This window comes from Heloderma suspectum, chromosome 2 (genome assembly GCF_057233095.1).
Source record: "Heloderma suspectum isolate Gila_16-S chromosome 2, 16-S_ref, whole genome shotgun sequence".
NCBI lineage: Eukaryota > Metazoa > Chordata > Lepidosauria > Squamata > Helodermatidae > Heloderma > Heloderma suspectum.
The window spans coordinates 66,907,678-66,933,819 of record NC_139459.1 but is presented as its reverse complement, the minus strand read 5'-3'; the positions used below and the strand labels follow the sequence as shown (position 1 = coordinate 66,933,819).

The following is a 26,142-nucleotide window of genomic DNA, read 5'->3' as shown; positions in this document are numbered from 1 at the left end:
AGCTTTACCTAGAGAGGCTACCCAATTTGGGTGCAATGCCTTCTTCATTTTTTTTAACCTAATACAGCATCTAAAATTATCTCCACATTGGCTAATATAAATACTATCTAGTTTCTTTCTGTGATCCTGTAGTATTAAGGGCTAGCTAGTGCGCTTCACCCAGAATGGAAACACATCTGAGTAACAGCTGGATTTTATAGTTCCAAAATGGGAGATCAACATTTTTCCCTGTCTAGTTCCCAGCAATCCAAGGGGTAGCTGCAGGTCCAACCTGTAACCATCACATGACCTGCAAAGTATAATTTGAATGTCTGCAGACTTCTCCCTCACTTCATCTTGGGACTCTAAACATGCAGACACTGTGGGCAGTATCCAATGGGGTACTTATGCCCCTGCCAATTCCCTTCTGCAAATGGTGAGTCCCGCTGATTCTGTTGCACAAACGGGACCTACCACTTATGCAAGGGAGATTTAGCGTTTCCTAGAGGAAGCCCTGAAACGAACAGAAACACTCATTTCTGAAAGGAGGCCGGTTGGCCGAGCTCCCTTATGCAGCTCTCCTGACCTGCCTCCTTTCAGAAATGACCATTTCCATTTGTTTCAGGTCTCCCCTGGAAGCACTAAATCTCCCTTGCATAAGCAGTGGGTGCCACTTTCAGTAGGGAATCTGCAGGGTGGAGGAGAATTGGTGGGGGGTGTAAGTGCCCTGTTGGATACTGCCCTGTGATTTCACCATCAAGTCAGACTTTTTTCCTCTCCTATCCTCCCCTTGCCCACAAATCTACTTTTTGCATCATCTTGCCTGATGAAGAGATCTGAAGATCTCAAAAACTTGCAATTTTTTGAGACTTTTTGGGTGCCTAATAAAGGTATCACACTAATATGGGTGTTGGAATTTCTTTTAAGGTCAGCATGGCTACTCTGGGGGCATTTTTTAATCCTGGAAAAGTTGTGCTGAACTTTTCACTAGTCAGGGAAATTACACTAGGTATGTCTATGGGAATCAGGGGGTTGGACTCGATGGTCTTGTAGGCCCCTTCCAACCCTATGATTCTATTCAAGTTATGGCTCCCCTAAATAGACATTGGCTTCTTTGAACTGACTGCATTATGGAAGGACAGCTGCAGATGCTTATTTTACTGGATACGTAAAATGCTTATTTTACTGGATACGTAAAATGCTTATTTTACTGGATATTATTACTGAATATTCTATTTGCTTTAAATAAATTTTGCTTAGAAGGTAAAAGGCCTGATACAATCAAAAGGAAAAGTCAGTGGAAGAAAAGTTCCTAAAATCTTACCCAAGGATTTTAGCACAATCATCATAATATTTCATAGAGTTCTTCACAAAACTGAAGCCATTGACATCACAGACATAGGATTGTCCATTTGCACGCAACAGATCAAAGCCACAAACTGTTTGCTGTCAAGAAAAAAAATCATATATTCAAAAGGTTTCAAAGACTCATGTATTCATTTTCAAATCTCAGATAATAATCTATAGCAAAAACAAACACCCAAATAAAAACTCACGTTTTACTAGTAATCTGTGAGTTCAGCAGGTCAGGTCCTACTCTATCAAATGTATAACCTGCCATAACATGTATACACATGGCTTACTACAGCATTTTTAAAAGGCGCCTTCCTTTGGATTTTGCACACCTCCAAAAGCTTGTCCCTTATGCTATCAGTTTTAAAGCACAGAGATACTATCATAAAACTACTTACAATGAAAATAAATCTAGGTAAATCTCTTTCAAACTTTGTTTATAAAGTAGCATATATACTGGTCAAGGGGTCAGCTGGAACAGTCAAGCAAATGTAAGTCAACCACATGTCATAAAAAGAGGCACCTAACTCCCACGTTTCTGTAAAATAGGCTTTACTGATGGCTTTTTAATGGGCTTTCTTAATCAAAGAGTCAGGAAGATAACTCTAGGACAACCCAAAACCAGGAGCTGTCCTATGTGTTGAACAAGAACAAGTTTCTTCAATCTTTATCTGTTAAGAAATAGTTCCAGATCGTAAACAATTAATTGCAGCTTTATACCAAGTCTTTGTATTACCTTAAAAGCCAGGCATACTTTCCAAGCAATCAGCTTCTCCCTTGCATTAAGGATCACTGGATACCTGACTTCTTTCCCTTCACTGTCCCGCTCTACTTTCCCATCCAGAGCAGGGGATTTACGAGCTTCTGCATGGGCATAGTCTGGACCTACAGTGTATACCTTTATTTGGAAAAAAGATAACAGAATAAAGAGCATTTCTTCCATTAAGTACATGGCATTCTCATCTCATAGTCAGTTCTAGCTCCAAGGCCAGAAGTCCCCAAACTATACCGCATTTATGTTTCATTTGCTAATCTAACCTTGCTGAAAGTTTCATATTACATCTACAGTTAAGACCCATTTATTTAGCAGAGCTCCTAATGAGATGACTTATAATCATTGGCCAGGATCCAAAGAATATGTAACCAGCTATGTATGCCCAAAGGGATTTAATTTGTTTTTTTCCCTTTAAACTATGGGCCTCCCCTGTTCATGTCACATGGCAACCAGGTTATATACTGTGGGGAATTGCCAGAGCAGTTTATGATATAGCATGGGGTAAGTTCTTCAAAGAAAAAAAACCATTCCCTTGGCACACCTAAAGTAATTGTTTGGATCATAGTTTTTGTATAGCATGAACTATTAAAGAATTAATGGTGACATGATTATTTTGCTTGTATTTATCAAATCTGAAAATGCTCAGCTCCAAAAGGCCTCATATCAATCTGTTATTGGAATTCTCCTGTGTGGAAATTTATATGTCCTGCTTATGAAATAATACGTACAGGCAAAAACATTATGTCAGAACCAGCTCAACACATAGATGATCCATGTTAAGCTGAACTCTCGTCCCACGATAAACAAAAACAAAGAACAGGCCACTCTATGATTAGGCAATAGTTAATACTGAGGCAGCTTTGGAAACGATCAAATACAAATTCAACCACGTGCTCACAATGCCCTGTGGTTACTGGAGACAACTTTTTCCAGATTGCACAGATCAACCCAAATCACTTTGATACTTGGATGATATTACATATGATGCTATGACTTCTTCAAGTACACATAGGTCCATTCTTAAATACAGTGAGTTGTTTCTAGATTCCAGATTAAATTTTGAAATGCTAATATAATTTCTTTTCAGGACAAGAATATTCATCTGATTACATGTTCAGAAAACAGCAAGGCAGTGCATTTATCTGTTTTATCCATGACAGAGGTGCTTACACTATAACCACTTGATAGTAAATAACAGTATCTAAAGAGATACACAAAACAGAAATACTTTACTATACTAAGGGCACAATTCTATGGGTTGAACCCTGGGTACACGTAAACCTCCAAATTCGGAGGCTTATGTGTATCCAATGCAGAGTGGGAGGCACCTCCTGCCTCCCATGCTGCATTTGAGCTAGACAGGCAATTCGCCTGTCTCATGGAGACTTCAGGGAGGGGGAAGGAAGGAGGCTGCTGCAGCAACAGGAAAAGGCATAAGCCAGCTGCCCCAGTCTCCTCATCACTCTGCCCCCAGGATCACCCCCTTTCCCCTGTCTCTGCGCTCTGTTTACCTAGTACAGAGAGGAAGCCAGCATAAGTTCTCTCTGCACCAGCTACAAAAGGGAGGGGAGCACAGTTTCCTGGCTCCGAGCTCGGTCCCTGGTCTTCAAGCTCGAATCCAGGGAAATGAACAATTCTGTGTCCCCCAGACGCTGTCTAGGGGACACAGGATTGCTCCCTAAGAGTTTTTTTTCCCTGGAGAAAACAAAACATTTCATCTGAACTATTTCAAATTTAATAATAGCAATGCTTCAAGCAGAGATAAACACTTCACATCTAAAGCTGCTGAGTCCCTTAAGCACTTGATTGTTCTAAATATAACCCAAAATATGCAGTTGTCAAACCTTCACATCAGTGCCATCTGTAGGCATGAATTCCTCATAAATGTATGAACCAGTTTTCCTCACACTGCTTTCAGGGGAATAAACACTGCTTCTGCTGCCAATCTGAAACACAAACCTTTCCATCAATATTACTCTACGCTAAGATAAAGATTTCTCAGCTCCATAAGTACACTACTTATTTCCTCACACGCACACAAACATGCACACTCATTCACTTTCTTCAACACTTTGGATAATAAAACAAAGTTTTTATAAAAACAAAACAAAACGTTTAGTGGGATTTGAAAGTGCTGAAATATGTTAGAAAGAAACATCTGGATAGCTGGCTATCCTATGACCTGCAGTGGACACAGAAGCCTTTTGGGGAGATGGTCTGAGATCTCATGAGCTTGCAAGTCATAGAAATAGGGGACAAATATTCTCCAAGTATGTGATACACTGGCAATTCAAAACTACGTATTCAGTGTCCAATCTTGCCATTCCATTTAGTCATAGGAAGAGATATATTAAAACTCCAATAATGCCTCCAATGAGCTGAGGCAAGATGTTTAAGATAGTTCCACATGAGAGATGGGGGCAGGAGGCTACCTGGATTTGAGGCAGGTTGCCAAACCGGTTTGTTGGGATTTACGAAACGTCAATTACCAGGCTAACTGATGTTTGTATGTAGGAATTTTTTTATTAGCTCAGAATTGTTTGGTTTCATTTTTCCCAGTATACCGAGGTTTTTTTTAGAACTTTTAATCAAAATATTTGTATTATGGCTTGGATACTAACTTTCCTTTCATGGATGAAAAAGAATGAGGCTTTCCCACCTCCCTCTTTCCTCTGTAGCCCTCTGCAACCCCCTTAAAATGTGTTCCTGGGGGTTGGGGGACCCTTTAGAATAATGTGGGTAGCTGTGGGGAGAGGGGAGGAAGTTGGTGGAAACCGCCCCTTTCCTCTTACATGAATGGAGAACCAACCTAGGATGCAAGCATACATCTTGAAATGATCTGTTACTGCTATGGCATTACTGATGTTCGCATTATTGAAATACTCGATGTAATACTATGTTCTATGCATTCCTGTTATTGTTGTTTCCATTTCATATGTTGTAAGCTGCTTTGAAAAGAATTTCTTTTGTGGAATGGTAGAATGCACACTGAAGTCTAATCTAATCTTAAACCTTATGTCACTTGCTTATTTCTATAGTACAGCTCAATCCACGACTATAGCCCTGTTCAAGTATTTGCCTGAATGTATGAGAGTGAAAAGAGGGTAGAGAGTTGGGGCTCTGCACACTGGCCCTGCCCCCCTTGTCTTCAGGCATGATGCCCCCACCCCCTTCAGTTCAGACCTTGCTGTGCTGAATCAGCAAGGTCTGAAGGGGAGTTCTACCTGCGTTTCCTACAATGCAAGTAGAACTCTCCACATGACTGGAAACATTGATAAGGTAGAGTCCCGCTTGCGCAGAGAGTTCAATTCATGCTCAAATGAACATGAGTAGAACTCTCTTTCAGAACTTGCCATTTCAAGATGGCAAGGTATGAACTAAAGCAGGCAGGGCTGGCACACCCAAGATGTAGGGGGCTGGGCCAATGTGTACAGCCCTGACTCTCTACTCCCTTTAAGCATGTATGCGTTCAGGCAAATGCCTGAACAGGTCTTATATTATTCAGCAGCTAATCATTTCTATATTCATGGTTACATCCCTCTTTCCCACCCCCATTTCACCCTACACATCTGTCTCTATTACATTATGGAGCAGCCTTCCCCATCCTGGTGCCCTCCAGATGTTTTGGACTTCAACTCCCATCAGCCCCAAGCAGCATGGTCAATGGTCAGGAATGCTGGGAGTTGTAGTCCAAAACATCTTGGGGGCACCAAGTTTGGGAAGGCTGTTATGGAGAATAGGTCAAGACCAATGTATACAAATTACCAGCAATGCTCCAGCTAATGTTATTTACAATGTAACTGTCAGAACTGAATAAGTTAGCTTTCTCCACTACCCTAAAACTATTATTTTTTTTACATAAAAAAGAATTAAAAAGGATTATTATTGTTCAGTTTAGCCTAGTCTCACTTTCCGAAAGAGCCTCTGACTTCCACCACCAGCCGATGTTGGATAATAAATATACACGTTGTGGTCTTCAGCACTAACAGGCTTTTCCACAAAAGGCTTTTGGAAAACTTCTCCATTCACCTCCACATGATCTTCTCCTTCAATTAAACTGCATTCTGGAAAAAGACATGAAGTATAGACCTCAGGCCTGGGTCACAAGTAAGAGTCCCATCACAATTGGGACCCTAATACGTTTAGTAGCTTTATGAAGTATCATGCCAAGAATTCATGAACAATGTAAACTTTGTAGCATGGCCAGTTCAGAAAAAGAATCTATGAGGACACTCTACAGACAATACTTTCTGTTGTGATTTTTCTTACGCAATATATTTTCGCAATATAAAAACAGGAACAGGAGTCATGCTTTTGTCCAGGTTCACAGCTTTGAGGTTACATCGCAGATGTAAATAGACCACTCATATAAGCAGTTATTTGAATAAGTCAGACACTGGAGTATCTACCAAACCAATTCTCAGAGGATCCCTCCTTCCCATTTATTTACTTTTAACACTTCTATGTTGCTTTTCTATCAAACATGGATGGCACGCAACACAACTTGCACAGATCTGTAAAAATGATAATAATCCCCCCCAATCTCATGAGGTCATGCTCTGTGTACTTCCTTAGACAGTTGTATTTTGTAAATTGGTAGTACAAAATATATTTTCAGCCATATCTTAATAATTGTTACTCTGAAAGAAGTCTCACTGATTTCAATGGGGCCTATGTCTAAGCAAGTATGCTTAGGATTGCAATCTTAACATTTTTAGACTGTACTCCTATACCTATTTACCTGGAAGTAACCTCTATTGAACTCAATGGGGCTTACTTTTGAGTAGACATGCATAGGATTGCACTGTTGGAGTAGTAAAATTTAGGTTTGATGAGATATATGAGGTAATTCCTTCTAACACCAATTCATATTTTTCCATGCTCAGGTAAATATAGCCAAAACCATACTACCACACACAAGACGGAGGTATCAGCAGACTTTGAGGAACCCTAAGGTTTGCAGGGTATGAAAAATCTTAAGAAAAGACTTCCCCAAACTGGCCAACGGTATGAAAAGTTGACATACTGAGAGGGGAAATAACCTGATAAGTGGGTGAGAGAGATAACAGAATGAAGGCTGGACAAAAAGTGAAACTTGTGTGTGAAGGGGAATACAATAGAGTGGCTAGGCAGGGAGGAAGACACACATACAGAATCATCTCACTTCCTGGATTGGTCATTCCTGGTTCACACTGAGAAGTTATTTTAAAATGTCCCTGGGGACATAAGTGAAAGCTCCCCAGGCATCAATCCACGCTTTTATTCATATAACTTGATTTTAAATATTTTTATTCTTTTGCATTTTTATTATTTTTATTTACTGTTCACCACTCAAGAATCTTTTTTTAGATATGAAGTGTTGTATATATTTTGTAAATAAAGATTTTAATTTAATGGATTTGGGAACAACTATATTCACATCCCCTCCCAGAAAAACTCCAAGATGGAGGGGAAAAAATTGGAATGGCTATAACCCTGAACTTCATACTGCAATATTTTGTTGAAGGCCCCATTTCCTTCTACTTAACTTCTCTCCAAATTTTTCTCTCTCTTTGTAAAATGAAAAAGGGTTTTCTGCATGGTTTAAACACTTCCAGAAATTTTACATCTTTGATCCCAGGGCACAAAGGAGATTGAGATGGAAATAAAAGAAACCGGCAATATTATCTAAACAATCACTGGAATCTATGGAGAAGACACTCATCAAAATCTAAATTATTTTTTAAAGGAAGTGTCTATTTCTCAACTGAAAGACATGGTGGCCTGTCTATTTAGAAATTCCAGCAATAGAAAGTAAGTAGATTATCTGTAAGCATACAGCATTGGTTGCTCAAAAATAAGTTCCACTGTGTTCAAAAGAACTTGCTCTCTATCAAGTGTGTTTAAAATTGCAGCCTAAGGGTCTCTCTAGATAAACAGTTCATTTTATGGGGAAAAAGTGTTCCTGGGTGGTACCACTTCAGATATGTACAGATCTTTTTATATGGTGACACATTGATCTGGTTCACACAACATGATCACCCACAGTAGTTGATCATCCATGGTGGGCTGCTGTGTTGTTCAAACCCAGGGCAGTTTCTGCAGGTGGCTTATTCTTCACAAAAAAGCCACCCAGAGAACCCATGGCTTATTTTAGGGTTACTGATACCCTAAACATAAGGCTTACTGTGTTGTCCAAACCCAGCAGGACGACTTTGTCATGGGCTGTTGGGAGAGGCTACAGAGCCAGCTGATCAGGGTGGCAAAAAACAAGGTAGGGACCGAGGAAACTAGGAGTTCTGCTGCAAAGGCAACTGGGATACATGCTAGAGCCAGTGGGAGGACTGAGGGGGAATGATGGGGAAAACAAGCCACGGAAAGCCTGATTGTCTGTTGGGTTACCAAGCGAACAACCAGCCCATGGTGGCTTATTAGAAGGGTGGCTTAGCGTGATGTGCAAATCCTCATATAAAATCATGTGTTTATCTGCAGTATGAAGTGGTTCATATCACATGATGTACTCTTTGTATATACAGCCTGTAAGATAAAACTGCATTAAGCAGGCACAGTTACTATTCAGAAGAATTGCTTAAAGCAGAGTTCTTTCACAATTCCCTTATGATAGTTGTTACCTTGAGGATTGTTTGGATCACGGTTTAGAACTGCATAACGAGGAAGTAAAATACCTTCAGCTTCAAGAATGCTATAAACTTCTCTCCTAAAAGAAAGAACAGATTTCCCACAAAATTGTTATAATCAATGAAATAATGTGCTTTCAAATAATGTATATGTAGTCACAGAATTGTCATACAATTTTAATTTAATGGGTGTCTAATCAGAGGCCTGCACTATTGCTAATAATAACAGTACAAGTGGGGCCTGCAACAAAATGTTGTTATGTATCCTCACCTTCTAAAAGTATTTTTTATTCAGGGCTGTAGCCAACCTGGAACAGGAACCTACTAGTGCTGTTCAGGCCTCAGGAGACAGGAGGACGTTGAGGATGGGGGAAGGGAAAAAGGACATCCCCCTCCCCAGTCTTCTCTTGCTGTGCAATCTAGTGCCACAGGCTTAGATTTGATGATGGCTGCCAGTCCCGAACCTGAGCATTGATGTTAAATTTCATTTTATTTCTTCCTAAAATAGCCCCATACTGCACAGGGATGCAGGTTTTTTAACCTCATAGCAAATATCACCAAACCTCACCCCCCTACCATCCAGGATGCTCACTACAGGGGCATTTGTTAGGCCAATTCCTCTCTTCCTGGCCTCCATTTCCCTGTTATTTTTACTGTGTAATAGACTCAGTGACCTGGTTCACATGTAATGGCTAACTATGGGTTAAACAACCCAGGCCGGGGCAAACAACCATGCTGCCTCCTGCCTGCTCCCACTTAGTAAATAACCCAGGAATGAGCCATTCCTGGGCTGTTGTCATGAGATACGAACCTGGCACTCTGGGTTGTTTCAGGTTAAAAATGCAGAATTTTAATTCAAGAACAAACCATGGATTCTCATTGGGCTGCTCTTTTAGTTTGTTGTCTTCATAGATTTTTTTAAAGTTTCTTGTACTTCTGCAAACATCAGGACTCCGCCAAGCATTCCAATTCCTCCCTCTTTTTTCTCTCTGGCCCTGTTTTGGCTATGACCCTGTTGACCCTCACTCACCTGAGCTCAGTATTAGAGGAAGTGATAAGCATGATAACTGCTTATGTGTTCCGTAAGTGTTTAAATTACTTCTTATATTATCTCAGTAGTTCTTACAACCATCATATAAGATTGACCAGTTTTATTATTTTTATATTACAAAATGGGGCTGGGACAGAGACTGCTCCTTGCCTAAGGCTACCTATGGCCAGGTCATGTGGCAATGCCCTACTTCAGGGAACTAATTTGAATGTGCCCAATGAAGAAGAACAGTTGTATGCAGCATCTCTCTCCCAGAGAGAGAAGGGGGGTAGATTTATTCATTAATCTGGGATGACTGTATAACTTAGAGCCTTCGTTGTGTCTGCAGAGTGCCTAGCTCTGAAATATATGCATTATTTACCCATAGGCCATATTTTCTCTTACATCCTACTACTTTCATGATGATAATTTGTGTGGGACCACATGACTGGAATGGACACTAAACTGCATCCTGTTCAGGGTACTGTGCCTTTCATGTACTTTCATTTGAATTTCTTTCCATGCACATTTCTTCTAATGTGATTATTGTTCCTTTTTGCTAAATTACAGCTTTTCACTAGTTCTTACCTGCTGTATCCCCCATAACAATCAAACTGATGAATCAGCATCTTTTAAGGCAGTATTTCATTCAGACTTTTAAAATAGCACAGTAACCACCATTCTTTTCAACAGGAGAGCAGGCTTTATACTCCCAGTCAGTATTTCATTTGGAAGTATCAAATAAGAGATACTTGATCAAGACAATACAGTGCATACGAACAGACATAAATCAGGAAATTTATGAAAAGGTAAGCAATTAAGATTATACATATCTCTTTAAAAATGCTGCATCCATTTGTTAACATACGGGGAACTCAGACGTACTTGTGAATGTATTTTAGAGACGGTGATATTCTTTGACAGTCTCACAGTAATCAACCAGTGCTCTATCATGATCATGATAGGTATACTACTACAGCCTCTTTTTTAACCAGCAAAAGGTAAGCAAAATAGAAGTGCAGTTATGTATAGATCTATGATTCATGGTTATTTCCTTACCTGTCTTGTATGTGGTACTGCATATTCAAGTCATTAATAACAAATGGATTCCTGAGTTTTGAATAGGCAACTGCTTTGTCCAATGGAAACCCTAAATAAAATGTAGTAAGAAATATTAGCTCACAACTACTACATTGAAATAGATCTTATTCAGTTTGATCCATCTCATTTTAGAATCTCTTCCTCTTCAGCTAAAAATTAAAATATTTAATTTGTCAATTGAAAAATCATGTTCTCTGTAACAACAGTATATCTTTAGTTCACTCAAGTTAATATTTAGACAAAGATCATTACAATACAACAGTAAATCAACAATTAATACCTTCTCAGTGGAAAATATATAGATTTTAGAACTAAGGGGAAAGCTAAATATTTCACACTAAGACTGCATTTCTAAACACACCAGGGAGTAAGTTTCACTGAAGTTGATAGGAATGACATCTGAGTAAACATGCATAATAATACACATATCAGTGCTCCAACTCCCTCTGTCTTTTAAAAAGTAAAACTACTTTGGGATGGGGGAATCCGGAGTAGAGAAGCAATATTGGAAGAAAGCAAAACATCCACTTTCTCTGCAAGTTAGACCCTTGCAACCCTCCCTGCAAATCCTGAATTTGAGCAGGGAAACACCAGGTGGAGAAAGAGTTAAGCATCCCCTCCCTACCCTGCCCTAAATTCTCCTCTCACCATTATAAAAAGGAGTAGCAGGTCTTGTTACACATGAGCATGTAACATGTACTTCACGCATAAAATTAGTAAGTATCATATAAATAAGTGGGGGTTGCTTCCAAGGAAAAATGTTTTCAATTGATCTGGAAAATGGATTGACATTGCTTTATGGTATTAATTCTCATTGCTTAGTATTCTAATTGTTTTGTAAGGATAGAAAAACTATATGAAATGCTGAATTCCTCCCTTCACTACTGGTGTGTGTGTGTGTGTGTGTGTGTGTATATATATATATATATATATATATATGTATCTGCTTTAAAATAATACTGTTTAAATGTAAGGAAAATTACTTTCTATTAAAATCACAACATTTACTTTCAAAAAGGCAAAAAATAGTTCATAAGATTCTAACAATGCATAGCAGTGTAGAGACTTTTACGTTGTTGTGAATAAAGAGCAATCACCTTTAGAATGAAAAGAAATGAGACAGTCACATAAAGGCCAGTTTTCCACAGATTCATTCAAAATGACATCCTCTTCAAATATTACTACTGTGATATACTTAAACATGGAAAGGCGTTCAAGGATTTCATTCATTGGTTTTGATTTGGATTTCTTTGCCATAGAACATATTCCAACCATGATCTGTCTTTCTGGTGGCTAAGAAGAAGAAGAAGGTCAATAACACTATAAATTGTCATTGAAACAAGGAATTTTTCTTCCTTATTTCAATGTTTTTCGCTGTAGGTTAAGCAAACAATAGACATGTTTCATGCATACCAAGTTTTAAATAGCATGCCCCACTCAGACCTATTTATAATGCTTAATGGGTAGAGAATCAGTGCTTCGTTTTCTATGCAATACACAAATCTAAACAACAACAACAACAACAACAACCCAAGAAAAATAATATGTTTTAAGACTCAATGTGAAAAATTAGGTCTTAATTGAGATGCAGGGTTGCAGGAACAATAGAAATACAGGGAACTGTTGGAGGTTATTAAAAAATGAAAACATATACAAAGTGATTAGCTATGTCCCATTCACAACCTTCCTACAAACATAACCATATAAATCTAAGGCCACCATTTCAGAGTAAAGGTATATTTCGGTATGCATTTAGTTTACAAAATATCAGAGGGCACAATCCACCAAGGACTGCTTTGCTGCCTTAAATTCAGGGGTATTTGGGAAGAGTGCCCATGTAACTGTGGTCAGAAACAGCATGGTAACAGATTTTGCTGGACTGTGTCCTAAGTAGTTTTTGTGTAGGATAATACTTGAAGCAGCAGAACACTTCTCTTAACTGATATTTAAAAAACTAGAAGAAAATGAATACATTCTGTGTGTTTTTCAACAGATGAGACACTGCCTTCACTTTCTCTTCAGAGTATGATTAATATTACTTGATTCAGTAAGAGTGAAACTCGGATTTTATATCAGATATATTCTATGTTAACTATCCCTCTTTTCAATTTTACAGACATTCTGTGTTTTGGAAATATTTCAGACCTTAGTATTTAAGGTATTACTTTTAGAAGTGCCTTAAAGTCCTATAACTGGAGTACTGAAAACTAGATAAGTACAAAACAAACAGTACATACAGAATCATACTCCTCGTCTTCATCTTCATGATCGTAGAAGGAATCAAATTCTTCAGATCTGGCTCGATCCAAAAGCTCATCCCCATCTTCACCACCCACAAAAAACCTAGGAATGTCACTCTCCGTTGCATTAACAGACATGATTATAAATCCTAAAGCGATCTATGTAGAAACTGCAGTCACTCTGAGGACTGACACACTGTACATAATTCCCAGTGGCTAGGAAAATCCTTGCAGTTTGGCACTGCTTACGCAGTTGCTTGTTGCTCTGATAGTCAGCTGCCAAACGCAGTTCAATTGATATCATCTGTCCATTGTTTTCAGTTGTTACATTTGTAAAAAAGAAACCCTGCCAGTTACCGTTTCCCTGAGATACTGTGGCAATTTTCTAACCTAAAAAAAGAGAAATAAAAACTTTAAAGGGTGAACGTACTCTTTAGCATATTTAACTGTTGAGAGATATTTGAAATAACCAGTCTAAAATACTTACCTTACCACAAAATTTAAGTTATTTTATACAATACAAAAGCAATACAAAGAACTAAAACTATAGTATTGAAAGATAAACACATACACAAACTGGAAAAGCCATTTAACAGGCTGAATTACAACCACATATTAATCCCAAGTACTATCAAACTTAAAAAATAAACAAAATTCATTTGGGAATGGGAGGTAAAGAGGAAAACCAATGCAGAATGCCAATGTAATGTTTTACATTGGCCAATGACAAAGGTATAACAACACTCATTATTAAAATTAAATTGCCAGCTTGGTACTTGGAACAACACCTCCACTGGACAACTGCTACCAAAATTATGTAATTACAAAGGTCAGAAGAAACCAACAAAGCGATGTGATATTTGTGCATCCTAAAGCGTTGAGACTGGCTCTAGCCAGCAGCGACATCTTAGATAGGGCATGGTCCTCTCTTCCTCACTGCTCCCCATGGTGCTATAGTCACACCCTCCAGTACAAGCCCTTGAAAGTCATGATGCAGAAACTTTTAACGCCCTGTGGATATAGCAGCTGGATGAACTTCCAAAGTTCTACTTAGGGAAAGTCCCCTGAGTAAATACTTACAATAGATAGGACAGCCCTAACACATGCTCTAGCAAATGTGCCAGAATTGTTACAGTGATGTGGGACAACTGATAAAAACCAAGGCAATAAAAATGGTTTTAAAGAGCACTAAAGGAAGCAGCAGCAAAGTACGCACAAAGCATATGCAACTGTGGAGAGCAAGCAAGAGCACACACAATAAAGTGGAACATAAATCCAAAGAGAAGGGATTATCCTTCAAGGGTACACACATATTTCTATATAATGACTATATAATCTAAGAATGTTGAGACTGTCAGGAATGAACATAGTTATCAGTACAGAACAACTGGGCCTGACAGCTCTTTGGTTGGATTATTTATAGTCAAATGAAGGTAGAGTGGTTTCTAGGGGACAACATCAATATATTTCCTCATGTACATCAATTTTGCATGTTTTTAAAGACAGAATGTCATATGTAGTATGTGTGTTTTGATGTGATTAAAAGCAGTGGTATAGTTTCACTTTAAACCAAACTCTGTAATGATTTTAGTAATATATAAGGGGTGTTTAACAGGCTAACATGGCCCTAAACAAATTATTTGGAAATGAAGATCTGAAAACAGCCTGTTACTATATAATGTTTTTTTAGATCAGGCTTTTTAGAGCATAATCCCTATGCATATTTACAGCCAGTGTGATGTAGTGGTTACAGTGTTGGACTGGGACTTGGGAGATCTGGGTTCTAATCCCCACTCAGGTCATGAAGCTCACTGAGTGACATTGGGCCAGTCACAGACTCTCAGCTTAACCTACCTCACAGGGTTGTTGTGAGGATAAAATGGAGAGGAGGAAGACCATGTAAGACACCTTGGGTTCCTTCCAAGATGAAAAAGGGTGGAATATAAATGTAATAATAAATAAAATTACTCATACACAAGTCCTGCTGTGTTCAATGGCACTTACTCCCAGGTAAGTGTGCATAGAACTGTGATTACAGGATTTACTGTATACACTTTATATTGCTGCCCTTTGTATTCTGCTTTTGGCCCACACAGAAGCCAACTCACTCCATCGTCTTTTAGTGATTTATGTAAAGCTTCAAAAACAGGCATTGCTTATTTTTTAAATTTTACATTATCTCCCAATTTTTACATTAGTGGCTGCTTACAATAAAAACAGAAAAAAAATCCATCATCTATAAAAGTAAGGTTTTAAAATCTATATAATCTAGACCAGATTAAACACTAATCTAAAATAAATGTTTCACAGTGATTGGAACATATTCACGGTTGGGCTGAACCCAATCTCTGTAATTAATTAATCAATCTCATATGATGGGGTACACTATACCAGACCCTATCCCAAAGCCCCATACAACCACACTTTCCTTGATTATGGGATTTTCATGCCTCCAGACCTTTGAGAATACCTTTCTCCAAACCTGTCCACCCCCTGAGATCTAGACCCTCTGGATGAAGGTATCACTTGGCTCTGGACATACATTCTCTTTTCGTATGGCTCCCAATAGGTCACACATACCTAATGTGGCCTTCAACTGCAAAAAGTTTGTGGACCCATGAATTCCTGCTCAGAATTCCATCAACAAGGAAGTTAATGTTGGCTTGGGACAGGGCTTACTCTGTAGTAGTCCTATGTTATAGGATCAATTAACTATGAAGGTATGCACCACGAGATTATTATTTATTAAATTTGTGTCTCTCTTCCCACCACAAAAAGCAGTCCTGAAGCAACTTACACACACGAGTACAGAAATCCATAATTAATAGAGGGGTGGGGGTGGGGAAACATCCCAAAATAAATAATGAACCATAATCAGCAAGGGGATTAGACAAATCCATGGAGGATAAGGCTATCAATGGCTACTAGTCATGATGGCTATACATTACCTCCAGTATCAGAGGCAGTATATGTCTGTACACTAGTTGCTGGGGTACACAAGTGGGATGCTGCTATTGCACTCATGTTCTGCTTTTCAGCTTCCCACAGGCAACTGGTTGGCCACTGTGTGAACAGAATGTTGGACTAGATATGCTTTAGTATTATTCATGGCTCTTAGGATATTCTTAGGACCAAGACCATTTAGGTCACTAGGTCCTCCTCCTCCTCCTCCTCCTCGTTATTATTAAAAACATTTCTTGGCCGCCTTTCAGGGCAGAAGCCCTCCCAAGGCAGCTAACAGCAGTAAAATACATAAAAACAGGTAAAATATTAAAAGTGATAAAATATATAAAAGCAATAAAAACAATAAAAGCCAACAATAAAACTAGCAATAAAACTCCTTCCTGGGCTTCTTTGCCACTCCCTGGCATCAAAGCCCTTTGGTTTCTCCATTATGACAGCTTCTCTTTTTCCTATGACCTGTGGCAGGTTTTTATCTACCGCTTACATTTATGGTCTGTGGAGCAGTCCCTCTTCCAGCTAAGGTATGAGAAATATTTTTTGTCCAGCCAAACCAATATTCCAACTCTTTCACAACAGATATACTGATCATCAACATTCCCTGACTAATGTCTCCTCTTCTGCACTTAAGAATGTTCATAATATTCATAAATATTCTCAACAGATGAGCTAATGGAATGAGAGAGGAACTCACAAATGTGAGCCAAGCATCTAGTCTTTCTCCCCACCTGCTCTCTTTCATCCCCACCACCAACTAGCGACTAGAATCGAATCAAGAAGCTAGCTATCAGCCAGTGCCTTGGTTTCAGAATTACCTGAATATAATTGTGTGTCTCTGCCCTTTACAGAAGGTGAGCCAACACATTCTCTCCAGATAAAACTTATGAATATTGTTTAAGGACATCCACATAATGCGCATAGCAGGAAGGTTACAAGGCATGGTTGATAATTGTCAATCCCCAACTTCCTAGAAATATTTTAGCCTGTATTTAAAGTGAACTTGATAAGAGCACCTCAGAAACAACATAGTGTCAGTGCAGATATGATGTTCCTGATCTTACAAAGCATAGTTTTGAGGACTGCGAACATGCTGTGCCCCATCTTCTTCTTGCAGAATTTGGATATTTGGAAACATTCCTCCTGAACTAAACCAGTGAATCAGGTAGATTGTATATCTGGTTTTTTAATAGTAAAAGAAATCCTTCAATTGTAGGTCTGCCCAGTTTCCCGAATCACAGAACTGAGCTGTGGGACCTGCACTCTGATGGGCCTTCACAAGCCCCAAAATGTTTGCTTGCTGTCAACCCACCAATTAATATGGAAGAGAAAAGAGCGAATAAATTTAAATTTTAAATCAAACCTTTACAGCACAATCCTATACATGTCTACTCAAAAGTAATTCCCACTGGGGTCAATCGGACTTACTCTCAGATACATGGATATAGGATTGCAATCTTAGTTGATTAATCTCACTAATTAATCAATTAAAAGCTTGTGACACTAATAAAAAGGGAAATATTAAGAAATGTACAGAGATAAATGTACAGCTTATACAGGCATACCCCTGCATAGGAAATAGATTCCAAAAGGACTCTCTTAAAAAAAAAAAATTAATTTCCCTGCCTAGAATCCACTTGCCTCCTACCATATCCTGGTAATCTTCACAACCTAGAATTAATCTCTCCATAGCCTAAGAGGACATGCCAGTGTTGGAGAGCGGGGGACTCATATTTACTATTTGATCTTAAACGCACAGTTCAAACTGGCATTTCTGCAGCTGTCAGCAATAACACTGAAGTAGCAATGGCATACATGCTGACATATATCAAAGCTTCAGTTTAATATTATGACATAAAATATTAGCACAAAAATTGCTATTCTTTTGTATTAAACAATATGGAAACTACTAATTACTCAGGTAGTACATTTGTTATTAACATTTTTGCTATTTTATCCTACAGTGCTGTCACCTTAACAGCCTGATCAGTCCTGCCACTATTGGTACAGTGATACAAGCAGAGTTCTACTTGAATGTGACATATACTGTCATAGCTAAAATAGCTCCCTATCAAGGCAGAACCATAATGCTTTCCTCCACTTGCTTTCTAAAATCCCTCTTTTCACTACTATATTTTACTGGCTAAAATCTACAGTATGCTCAGAGGATGAGCTTGCTGAATCAGCAGCCCTTCCTGACCTTTGACATTGTCTCCCCATTCAAATGTTTTAGCACCAACTGTTGCTGATACAGCAACATTGGGAGCATCAGACCAGGGGTCCATACAGTCTCTTTACAGGATAGGATCAGACCATATAGAATTAGAACTAAAATCTTCATGAAAATTTCTGATGAATACTCGGACACGGTGGAGGCTGATGGCTCCGATTTCAATGGAGCTGTGAATCCATTCCGGGTTTCAGTCAAAACCACCCACAACTGTAAAGGAGCTATCCAAGATACTGAACATATTTTGGGGATGGGGCTAAGCACCTTGGATAGCTCCTTTACAGTTCTGGCTGGTTCTGACTGAAACCCGGACTGGATGCACAGCCCCACCGAAATCAGAGCCACTGACTGGACAAAAATCAAGATTCAGCAAGTATAAATTGCATAATCATTTCTGCCTTTCAGCACAGTCAAATCCCCTACTCTGCAGCTAAGTAACAATCACATGAAGATGATTGTGAAGAAAAGATGCAACTCTGAAAGGAAGCTGCTTGTTTTTTGTCCTTAGTAATGTTAAAACACATTCAAATGCATGCTGTTCGCAGGGTTGACATAGCATTTTTAATACTGGAATAATACATGGGAGGTTATACGATCGTTTTCACCTACTAAATATCCTGAAGCATGGAAAAATATCCGTAACTCAGGTCAACAAATCCAAGTAGGTCCACAGGCAAACAGAATATTGAAAGCAAAGGAATCAAAAAGAAGTGGTTGGGGATTTCATATTTATCAGAATCTAATATATTTTGGTGTTTTGAAATCCAGTTACTCATATAGTTAAAAAGTTAAATGTATGTACTATATGTCTTTCTTTCTAATAAGCTCTTGAATGGCCAACAGTAAAATGCTTTTTCCTACCACGTTTTAAGTCCATTGTAGGAGAATTGGTGTCATGGAGGGCAATTGCAGAAGACTAGTTTAGCAACATAAAAGATAAACTCAATAAAGCTCCAAGGGCTTGATAATGCTTTATCAACAGAGAGAAGCATTACAAGAAAATGTTCAAAGTTAATAATAATAATAATAATAATAATAATGACAATCACTATAAAAAGCTATATTTGGCACTTGCTTCAATGGACAATATTTACATCCCAGAGATTTCACAACTCCTTCACAAGCATATTCTATTTCTATAATAGATGTTAATGTCAGTTTTGTTATATTTTTATTAATTATTCCTGCATGAAGTTCCAAGGTTTAGCATGAAACCTTATTTACCATTCTGCATCCATACACAGGTTAAAATACTCTAACAAAAATTCCGATAGCATGGTCACTAAAAAAATTAACACTGAAATCTTGTAATTGTCTACTCAGAAGCACGACTGGGTTCAATGGGATTTAATCTCAGGTAACTGTATGTAGGATTACAGACTAAAGCTGCAATCTTACAAATTTACCTGGGAGTAAGACCCACTGAACTCAATAGACTTCTGCATACATGCATAGGATTCTACTGTAAATCTAACAAATACCAGACCATGGGTGGAAATTAAAAAGCCTGAAAAGAACAAAAATCAATAGTTTTATTACCTATTATGTGAAGTAGGTAGACCGTTGCAATTTTTAATGACATTTTAAACAATCATCCTACTTAATAAAAAGTGCATTATAGTTTAGAAAATGACTGAAAAAGACTTTAAACCAAAGTGATAAGGGAAAGGACTTTAAAAGCTTATGGTATCAAATGCTATTATAGTTATCTGACTCTACAGAAGTAAAAGTGGAATTCCACTCACACCATTGGCCTTTCCATCCTCCCCTGCAGCCCCTTGCACCAGCCTGAAAAGCCTCTCCTGAGGATTAGAGAACCTTCTGGAAAGGCATGGGATCTATATAAACTGCAACATAGTAAAATCAGTGGAAGTCAGAGGGCTGACCATATACAAGCAGAACTGCTTCCCACGCATACAAGACAGCCTCTGGATGCCAACCATAGTTAAAGACAATCTCAAAGCATCTATGGCCCAATTCACACAATATATGTTTTATAGAGTAATCCTAAATTGGGCGTAGTTCCCACAGCAGAGGAACTGCCACTTCGTAAACCCTGATACTTTGCTGTTGGCCAAGGAGGAAGATTTTTCTTCTTTTTCTCCAAGCGTTTTTTTTTTTAATCCCTCCCATTGACACCACTGCCCTCCCCATAGGGGAAATAATTATATCAGCTCCAGGCTAGTCTAGTCTGATGGTCCAATCCATAGGCCTGTCAGGAGCATGAAAGGGGTTTGGATCCTGTGGCCATCCCTGGAATGCCCCATCTCAGCAGTGGTGGGAACACTATTTGCAGTGTGCCCACAGAGCTCTCTCTGACAAATGTGCTGTCCTGGTGGCTGGGCTCCTCTCCTGTGGCACTTTTGCCTTATCCAGCAACACTGCAGATGGCCTTCAGCAGGCATTTAGACTGCTCTCTTACATAAATCTGGCCTTTCCCAATTATGCAGTCCTACGGACTAAGGGTGCAATCCTATGCATGTTTAGAGAGAAAAAAGTTCTACAACTCCCAGCAGGTGACTGGGGAATGCTGGGAGTCGTAGGACCTTTTCTGTCTAAAGATGCATAGGACTGTGCCCTAAGGTAATACATAACAAACTGAACCATCACCTATATAAATGTTTTCCTGAGTTCTGCAATTGCTGGCCTGTTTGCTTTAGTGATTGTCCTTTTATTATTTTGTTGTCGTGGCTTACGTCTCATGTTATTTTAATTAATTAATTAATTATAGTCTTGTTTCCCCTTGTAATTTTATTGTTTTTGTGAGCCACTTTAGAAACTTCCTTTTAGTTGAAAAGCAGCATATAAATATTAGAAATAAATATAGTGAACTGCAATATCCATTAACACAGAAATGCTTTTTCTAGCCAATCATAGGAATTGCTGTTGATTATACCTATATTAACTTCACCACACATTACTTTGTCCATATGTCTGTATACCTGGAGATAGTTAGGAGGACTGTGTATATTCACCCCAAGTAGAAAAAAAGTTAGTTTGCATCCTCCACATGAATACTGAACAACATCGTGAGAGCTTTCAGCAGGGTCTGCAAATGTAACTGTGCGCAGCCTGGACAACTTACTGTGATTTACTGTGGGTTAAATCCAACATCATGCTAACGGAAGAATGCTAGCACAATGGGACTTTCTCCCTCTGTCATTCCCCCTTGTAGCTCTTCAGGCTCCCTAAAAGCCTACTCTGGAGGGTTTCCCAGTGCGGCAGGCTGTGTGTGTCTGTGGGGAGTGGGGGTGCTCGCCCCCATCCTGGTTCCACTGACACAAGCAGCTCCATCAGCAGAATGACACTACTGGATCCCTATGGTTTTTTCAATTAATGAAAGAAATGGTTGCTCCTAATCTCTATATCGTACAAATCCTTTTCATAATGCTAAGGAATCAGTGATGTGTAGGTGCAAGCACCCTGCTTTGCAGTGCAATCCTAAGTATATTTATTCAGCAATAAATGCAGTTAAGTTGAACAGAACTTATCTCTTAGCAAAAATGTTTGTACAATTGAAACTGAAAACCAATGAATTTGTTGTATTGTTAGCATTATCTTTACAGCACCTTTTTTGTACAAAGTCCTTTACAATTACTTATCTTTACCATACACCAATTAACAGGTAATATTTGCATAATATACCTAGTGCATACTGTTTCAGATTTAAGCAGACTCTTTTTCAAATGCTGGTAATTTGTTGTCCACAAAATGAAAATAACTCAGGGCATGATATCATGTTGTTTGACAATCCATTCTGTGCTCCTGATTATTCTAGAATATTCTGAGATTCAAAATGATCACAAGTAACTTTATGAAAGCAGCAAAAGCAATGGTTCTGCCTTTTGTCTGTGACTTGGATGTCCTAATGACAAGAATGGTCTTCTTCAGCAGTCTTACAAGACACTGTGCATGCTAGGAACTTGCAGTATTTGTGTTAGGAATGATTCATACTATCCTGAAGGGAAACATCTGTGATGCTGATTATATATGGGCTGAATTTGTAAGCATTATGTAGTTGGCTTGTTCTTTTCCAGCATCACCACTGTATCAACATGGATCGAAAAAATACCCTATTCCAAAGTCAGTCAACAAGCAAAGTAGCTTGAAATACTGCCAGGATAAACTTATTTTGTTCAATTTACAGTCGGAAAGTGAGTGCCTGGAACTACTGAGAGGGAGGGAGAAAACAGGGGCAGATGATAAAGGAAGATAAAATGGGCCAGAGTTTTGAACTAAAGGGTTAGAAAGAGTGAGAAATTATACAGGCACAGTAAGATGCATGCAAATGAATAGCAGGAAGAATGATATCATGAACTTTTATATTGATTTTTAAAGCATGGTGCTGATGTTGCCATGCAGGAGCACAGCCAATAATAATAAGGCTGGATATTTACAGGGCATTTCAAAACAAAATCTTTTAAAATAATCTCAGCCATAAGAAATTATGCAGAAAATTTATAACTTCAAAAAAGTATACAATTGCATATAACACATTATTTTCTTACCGAGAGTTAAAGAAAAATGTTGAACTATGTAGAAACAAAGAGTCACAACACTGCATATTTGCTAAATTCTAATAGTCACAAAGTGACGTACTCTCTTCAGTCAGTTGAAGTACTGGGCAGTTTTCATCACCAGCTCACCTCCTAGAATAAAACAAACAAACATAAATATATTTCTGTTATGACAAAGAAGATTGCGCATCTCAAAAAGTACACTATGGAAAAACATTATATTGTAAGACATAGTAGCAGCTTTTAGGAGGAAGCCTAATATTTAAAAATTAGGGCTGCAATCCTAGGTACTGTTATTCAGGAGTAAGTCCCATTTGCAATATTCTGAGTAAACAAGCTTAAGAAAATTTGTATTTTGCAAACATACTGGGTTGGATCCAGACTACGCTAGTTGCACTTAGTTCCCACTGAAATCAATGAAACATAAGTTGTGCCTCACTCAGTTTCAATGGGACCCAAGTTCAACTTAGTCTAGATCCAACCCATTGTGAATTGGAGTTGGCTATTAAGAACTGAAACTAGAAAACATATAACTATATTAATTTCAAACTCAATAAACACATTCTCAATGTAAGATGTAGTAATTATGACGACACTGTACATGAATAGGATGGAATGGCATAAAGTTTAAAACCATCCCACCCTAATCTAAGGAAAATTTAAGGAGAAATATTGGGTTAGATCCAGACTTGCTCCTCTGCAAATAAGAGCTCCTTCCATTTGCAGAGGGAACTGGGATCTAATGGAGACTGCCCACTGGAGGAAGCAGGATAGGTACTGACTTTCTCTGATTGAGAAGAAAGGAGGACCAACCTCCCTCCATGTTTGACCTATATTTCCCCTTCTCCTTGGTATGCTGGGAAGGTATACAGAGACAAAGAGCACATAGGTCAGCAGTGGTCTTTTGTCTTGTAAACTGACCTAGCCCCTCTGCCCTGTGACTCAACACAATGGAATGTTAATGGGCGCCTGGCCAGATGTAGCCTTCTGATAATGTGGCAGATTACAGTCTGACAGCATTTTTCTCCAGGAACTGACTCCTTTTCTCTCTCAGAGACTTAAATCAAATCACTGAAGTTTGTGAGATAGGATTTACCAACTGTCTGGAATGTAACTTGCCTGGGAACAAGATTCTTTTTCATTTGAAGCGACTTGTCTGCTGCACAGTATAAAAGGCGTGTACTTCCCCTTATTAGATGCCGATTTCTCTTTGAGACTTCCGCCTTGCTTAAGCAATAAACATGTGTCTGATCCAGAGCTTACCCGTGTCTAGTTGATTATTGGACCCTCGGCTAGACAACGAACATGTGAGCATGTTCCGCTCTTACCACATGATCCCACCTTCCCCCTGCAGCCCCCAGCATGATCTCCTACACTATTCCAGTGGGCCATGAAGGCTGCAAGAGGAAAGGGAAGTTGGAGAAAATCATCAGCCTGTCCTGTCCCCCAACACCAGTGGAATTCTGCTGTGTATAAGTCTGGACACAACCCATTAAACGCTATGTAAAAGACCTGATCATAGTCACATAGCCCAATCTAAGCATGCTTACTGAGAAGTCAGTCTCACTGACCCCCTCCCCCACCATCTCATAGGCAGCTCGGACTGTCCCTAGGCTTCATGCTTGGAAGAGTAGCACCAAGTGGGGCAAAAGGGGGTGTTACCGGGGGGGGGGGAAGTGCAGGTGTGATGCTTCCTATGCATTGTCTGGCCTCTCCCCTGCAGCCCTGAAATCCTGGCCATCTAGCCGTGAATGCAGGGCGGCCGGAGTGTGGAAGAGAAGATCCTCTCCACGCTCTGCCCACCCTCCACTGAATAGGCAGTCGCCTCCAAGTTCGGAAGCGGCTGCTTATCCTGATAGGATTGTGCCTTTATTCCCAAGTCCAAAAGATTTGGCTGTACATATGCTTAACACTGGATAATCATTCCCCAGAAATTGTGACATGCAAATTAATTGTATCCCCACTTTGTTTGCATGCCCAAACGAAGAATTTATAAAAAGACGTATCAATTTGAAAGATGGACTAGGAATCCCAAAGGCATTTGTTCATGAACAGTCCAAAAATCAAACCTATCAACCCTACCATACATGCAAAATTAAATCTCTGTACATGTGTCCAGACTGAGTTTATTGCTTGTGCTCCATGAATATTGCATGTCCCCCAGCTTTCTTTGAATTTATATCATAGTTAACTGCAATTAGCCATTCAGGGTAGAATCTACCACCAGAGGAAGATGATTTTTTATCACTTGAAGAGTGGCGTTACATTCTGAGGGTTTTATACCCTGCCACCACTAGGTAATACTACACAATTTGGCCTCAACTGACTTTTTTTTACCTAGTGCACCACCTCAAATTAATCTCCAGCTTTGTTAATATAAGGACTGTCATGTCTTTATCACTGCTCTCCGCCTGCTCAGGGACCTGTGCATCTCAGCAAGGGCAAGAGGCAGATCTGAGTTACAGCTGGCCTTTATGTTTTCAGAAATAGGGGTCAGCCAATGCTTCTTGTCCCAGAATGCTAGGTGTTATCTGATATCTTCAACACCTACCAGTGACTCATTCAGTCTGCAATCACCATTTTGGAACTGAGTGTATACTGCAGACCTCATGGCCACAAGATCTGACCTAATTTTTTAACATTTCTGTTTCTTCCCCCATCCCCTGCCTCTTGTACCACCAAGCCCGATGAAGAGTTCTGGAGAACTTGAAAGCTTGCACAATCTTTTGTGGCATTTTGGTTGGTCCTAACAAAGATATTGCCTAACTGTGGATTTTGGATTTCCCCTCTGGATTTTGGATAATTAATTGCAATTTTCTTATCATACAAAATATTTTTTTTGGGGGGGGACCACCTTCACATTTTCCATTTGTTCATCCCCCTCAAGTTATTTTCTCTATTAGCCTCAAAGTCCACACTTTGGACTAATCAAATCTGATTAAAAATATGTTTAGTCTACTCTGGCAATAACATTAGGCTGTATCCAATGGTGTCATTCCCCCAGTAAGAGGAAACTGCTGGCGGAATGGATTTCCCTTCCCCCCTGCAGCCTGCTGTGCCCCGCACAAAACTGCTCTGGAGGGTTTGGGGCCCTCCACATTGGGGGGTACTGAAGGGAGGAGGAGGACTGGATGGGAAGTCCCACTGTGTGAGCAGACATCCTGTTGCACGAGAATTGGATCCAAACCATAACAGTCTTCTTTAATTGCATTAGCAGCACATATGTATGATCTGTCATGACTTTATTTGAAAAAAACTCAATTATTTGTACTGAGAAAGATATAAATATATCTTGATATCCTGAGATAAAGTGTTACTATATACAGCTTTGTCTTTCTTTAC

At 39.1% G+C, this 26,142-nt stretch overlaps 1 protein-coding gene across 1 annotated transcript in view; it reads right to left on the bottom strand.

Moving 5' to 3' along the window:
• The window catches only part of PPIP5K2 (diphosphoinositol pentakisphosphate kinase 2), a 104,357-nt gene that overhangs the window by 75,072 nt on the left and 3,143 nt on the right, over positions 1 to 26,142 (bottom strand). The window contains exons 2-10 of the mRNA XM_084833809.1: positions 22,792 to 22,932; positions 13,093 to 13,485; positions 11,953 to 12,148; positions 10,814 to 10,904; positions 8,719 to 8,804; positions 6,017 to 6,171; positions 3,952 to 4,053; positions 2,069 to 2,230; positions 1,304 to 1,425 (exon numbers count right to left, since the gene is read on the bottom strand). Coding sequence (XP_084689935.1) covers positions 1,304 to 1,425; positions 2,069 to 2,230; positions 3,952 to 4,053; positions 6,017 to 6,171; positions 8,719 to 8,804; positions 10,814 to 10,904; positions 11,953 to 12,148; positions 13,093 to 13,233 — 1,055 coding nt within the window. The 5' untranslated portion in view covers positions 13,234 to 13,485; positions 22,792 to 22,932. The remainder of the gene's footprint in view (positions 1 to 1,303; positions 1,426 to 2,068; positions 2,231 to 3,951; positions 4,054 to 6,016; positions 6,172 to 8,718; positions 8,805 to 10,813; positions 10,905 to 11,952; positions 12,149 to 13,092; positions 13,486 to 22,791; positions 22,933 to 26,142) is intronic.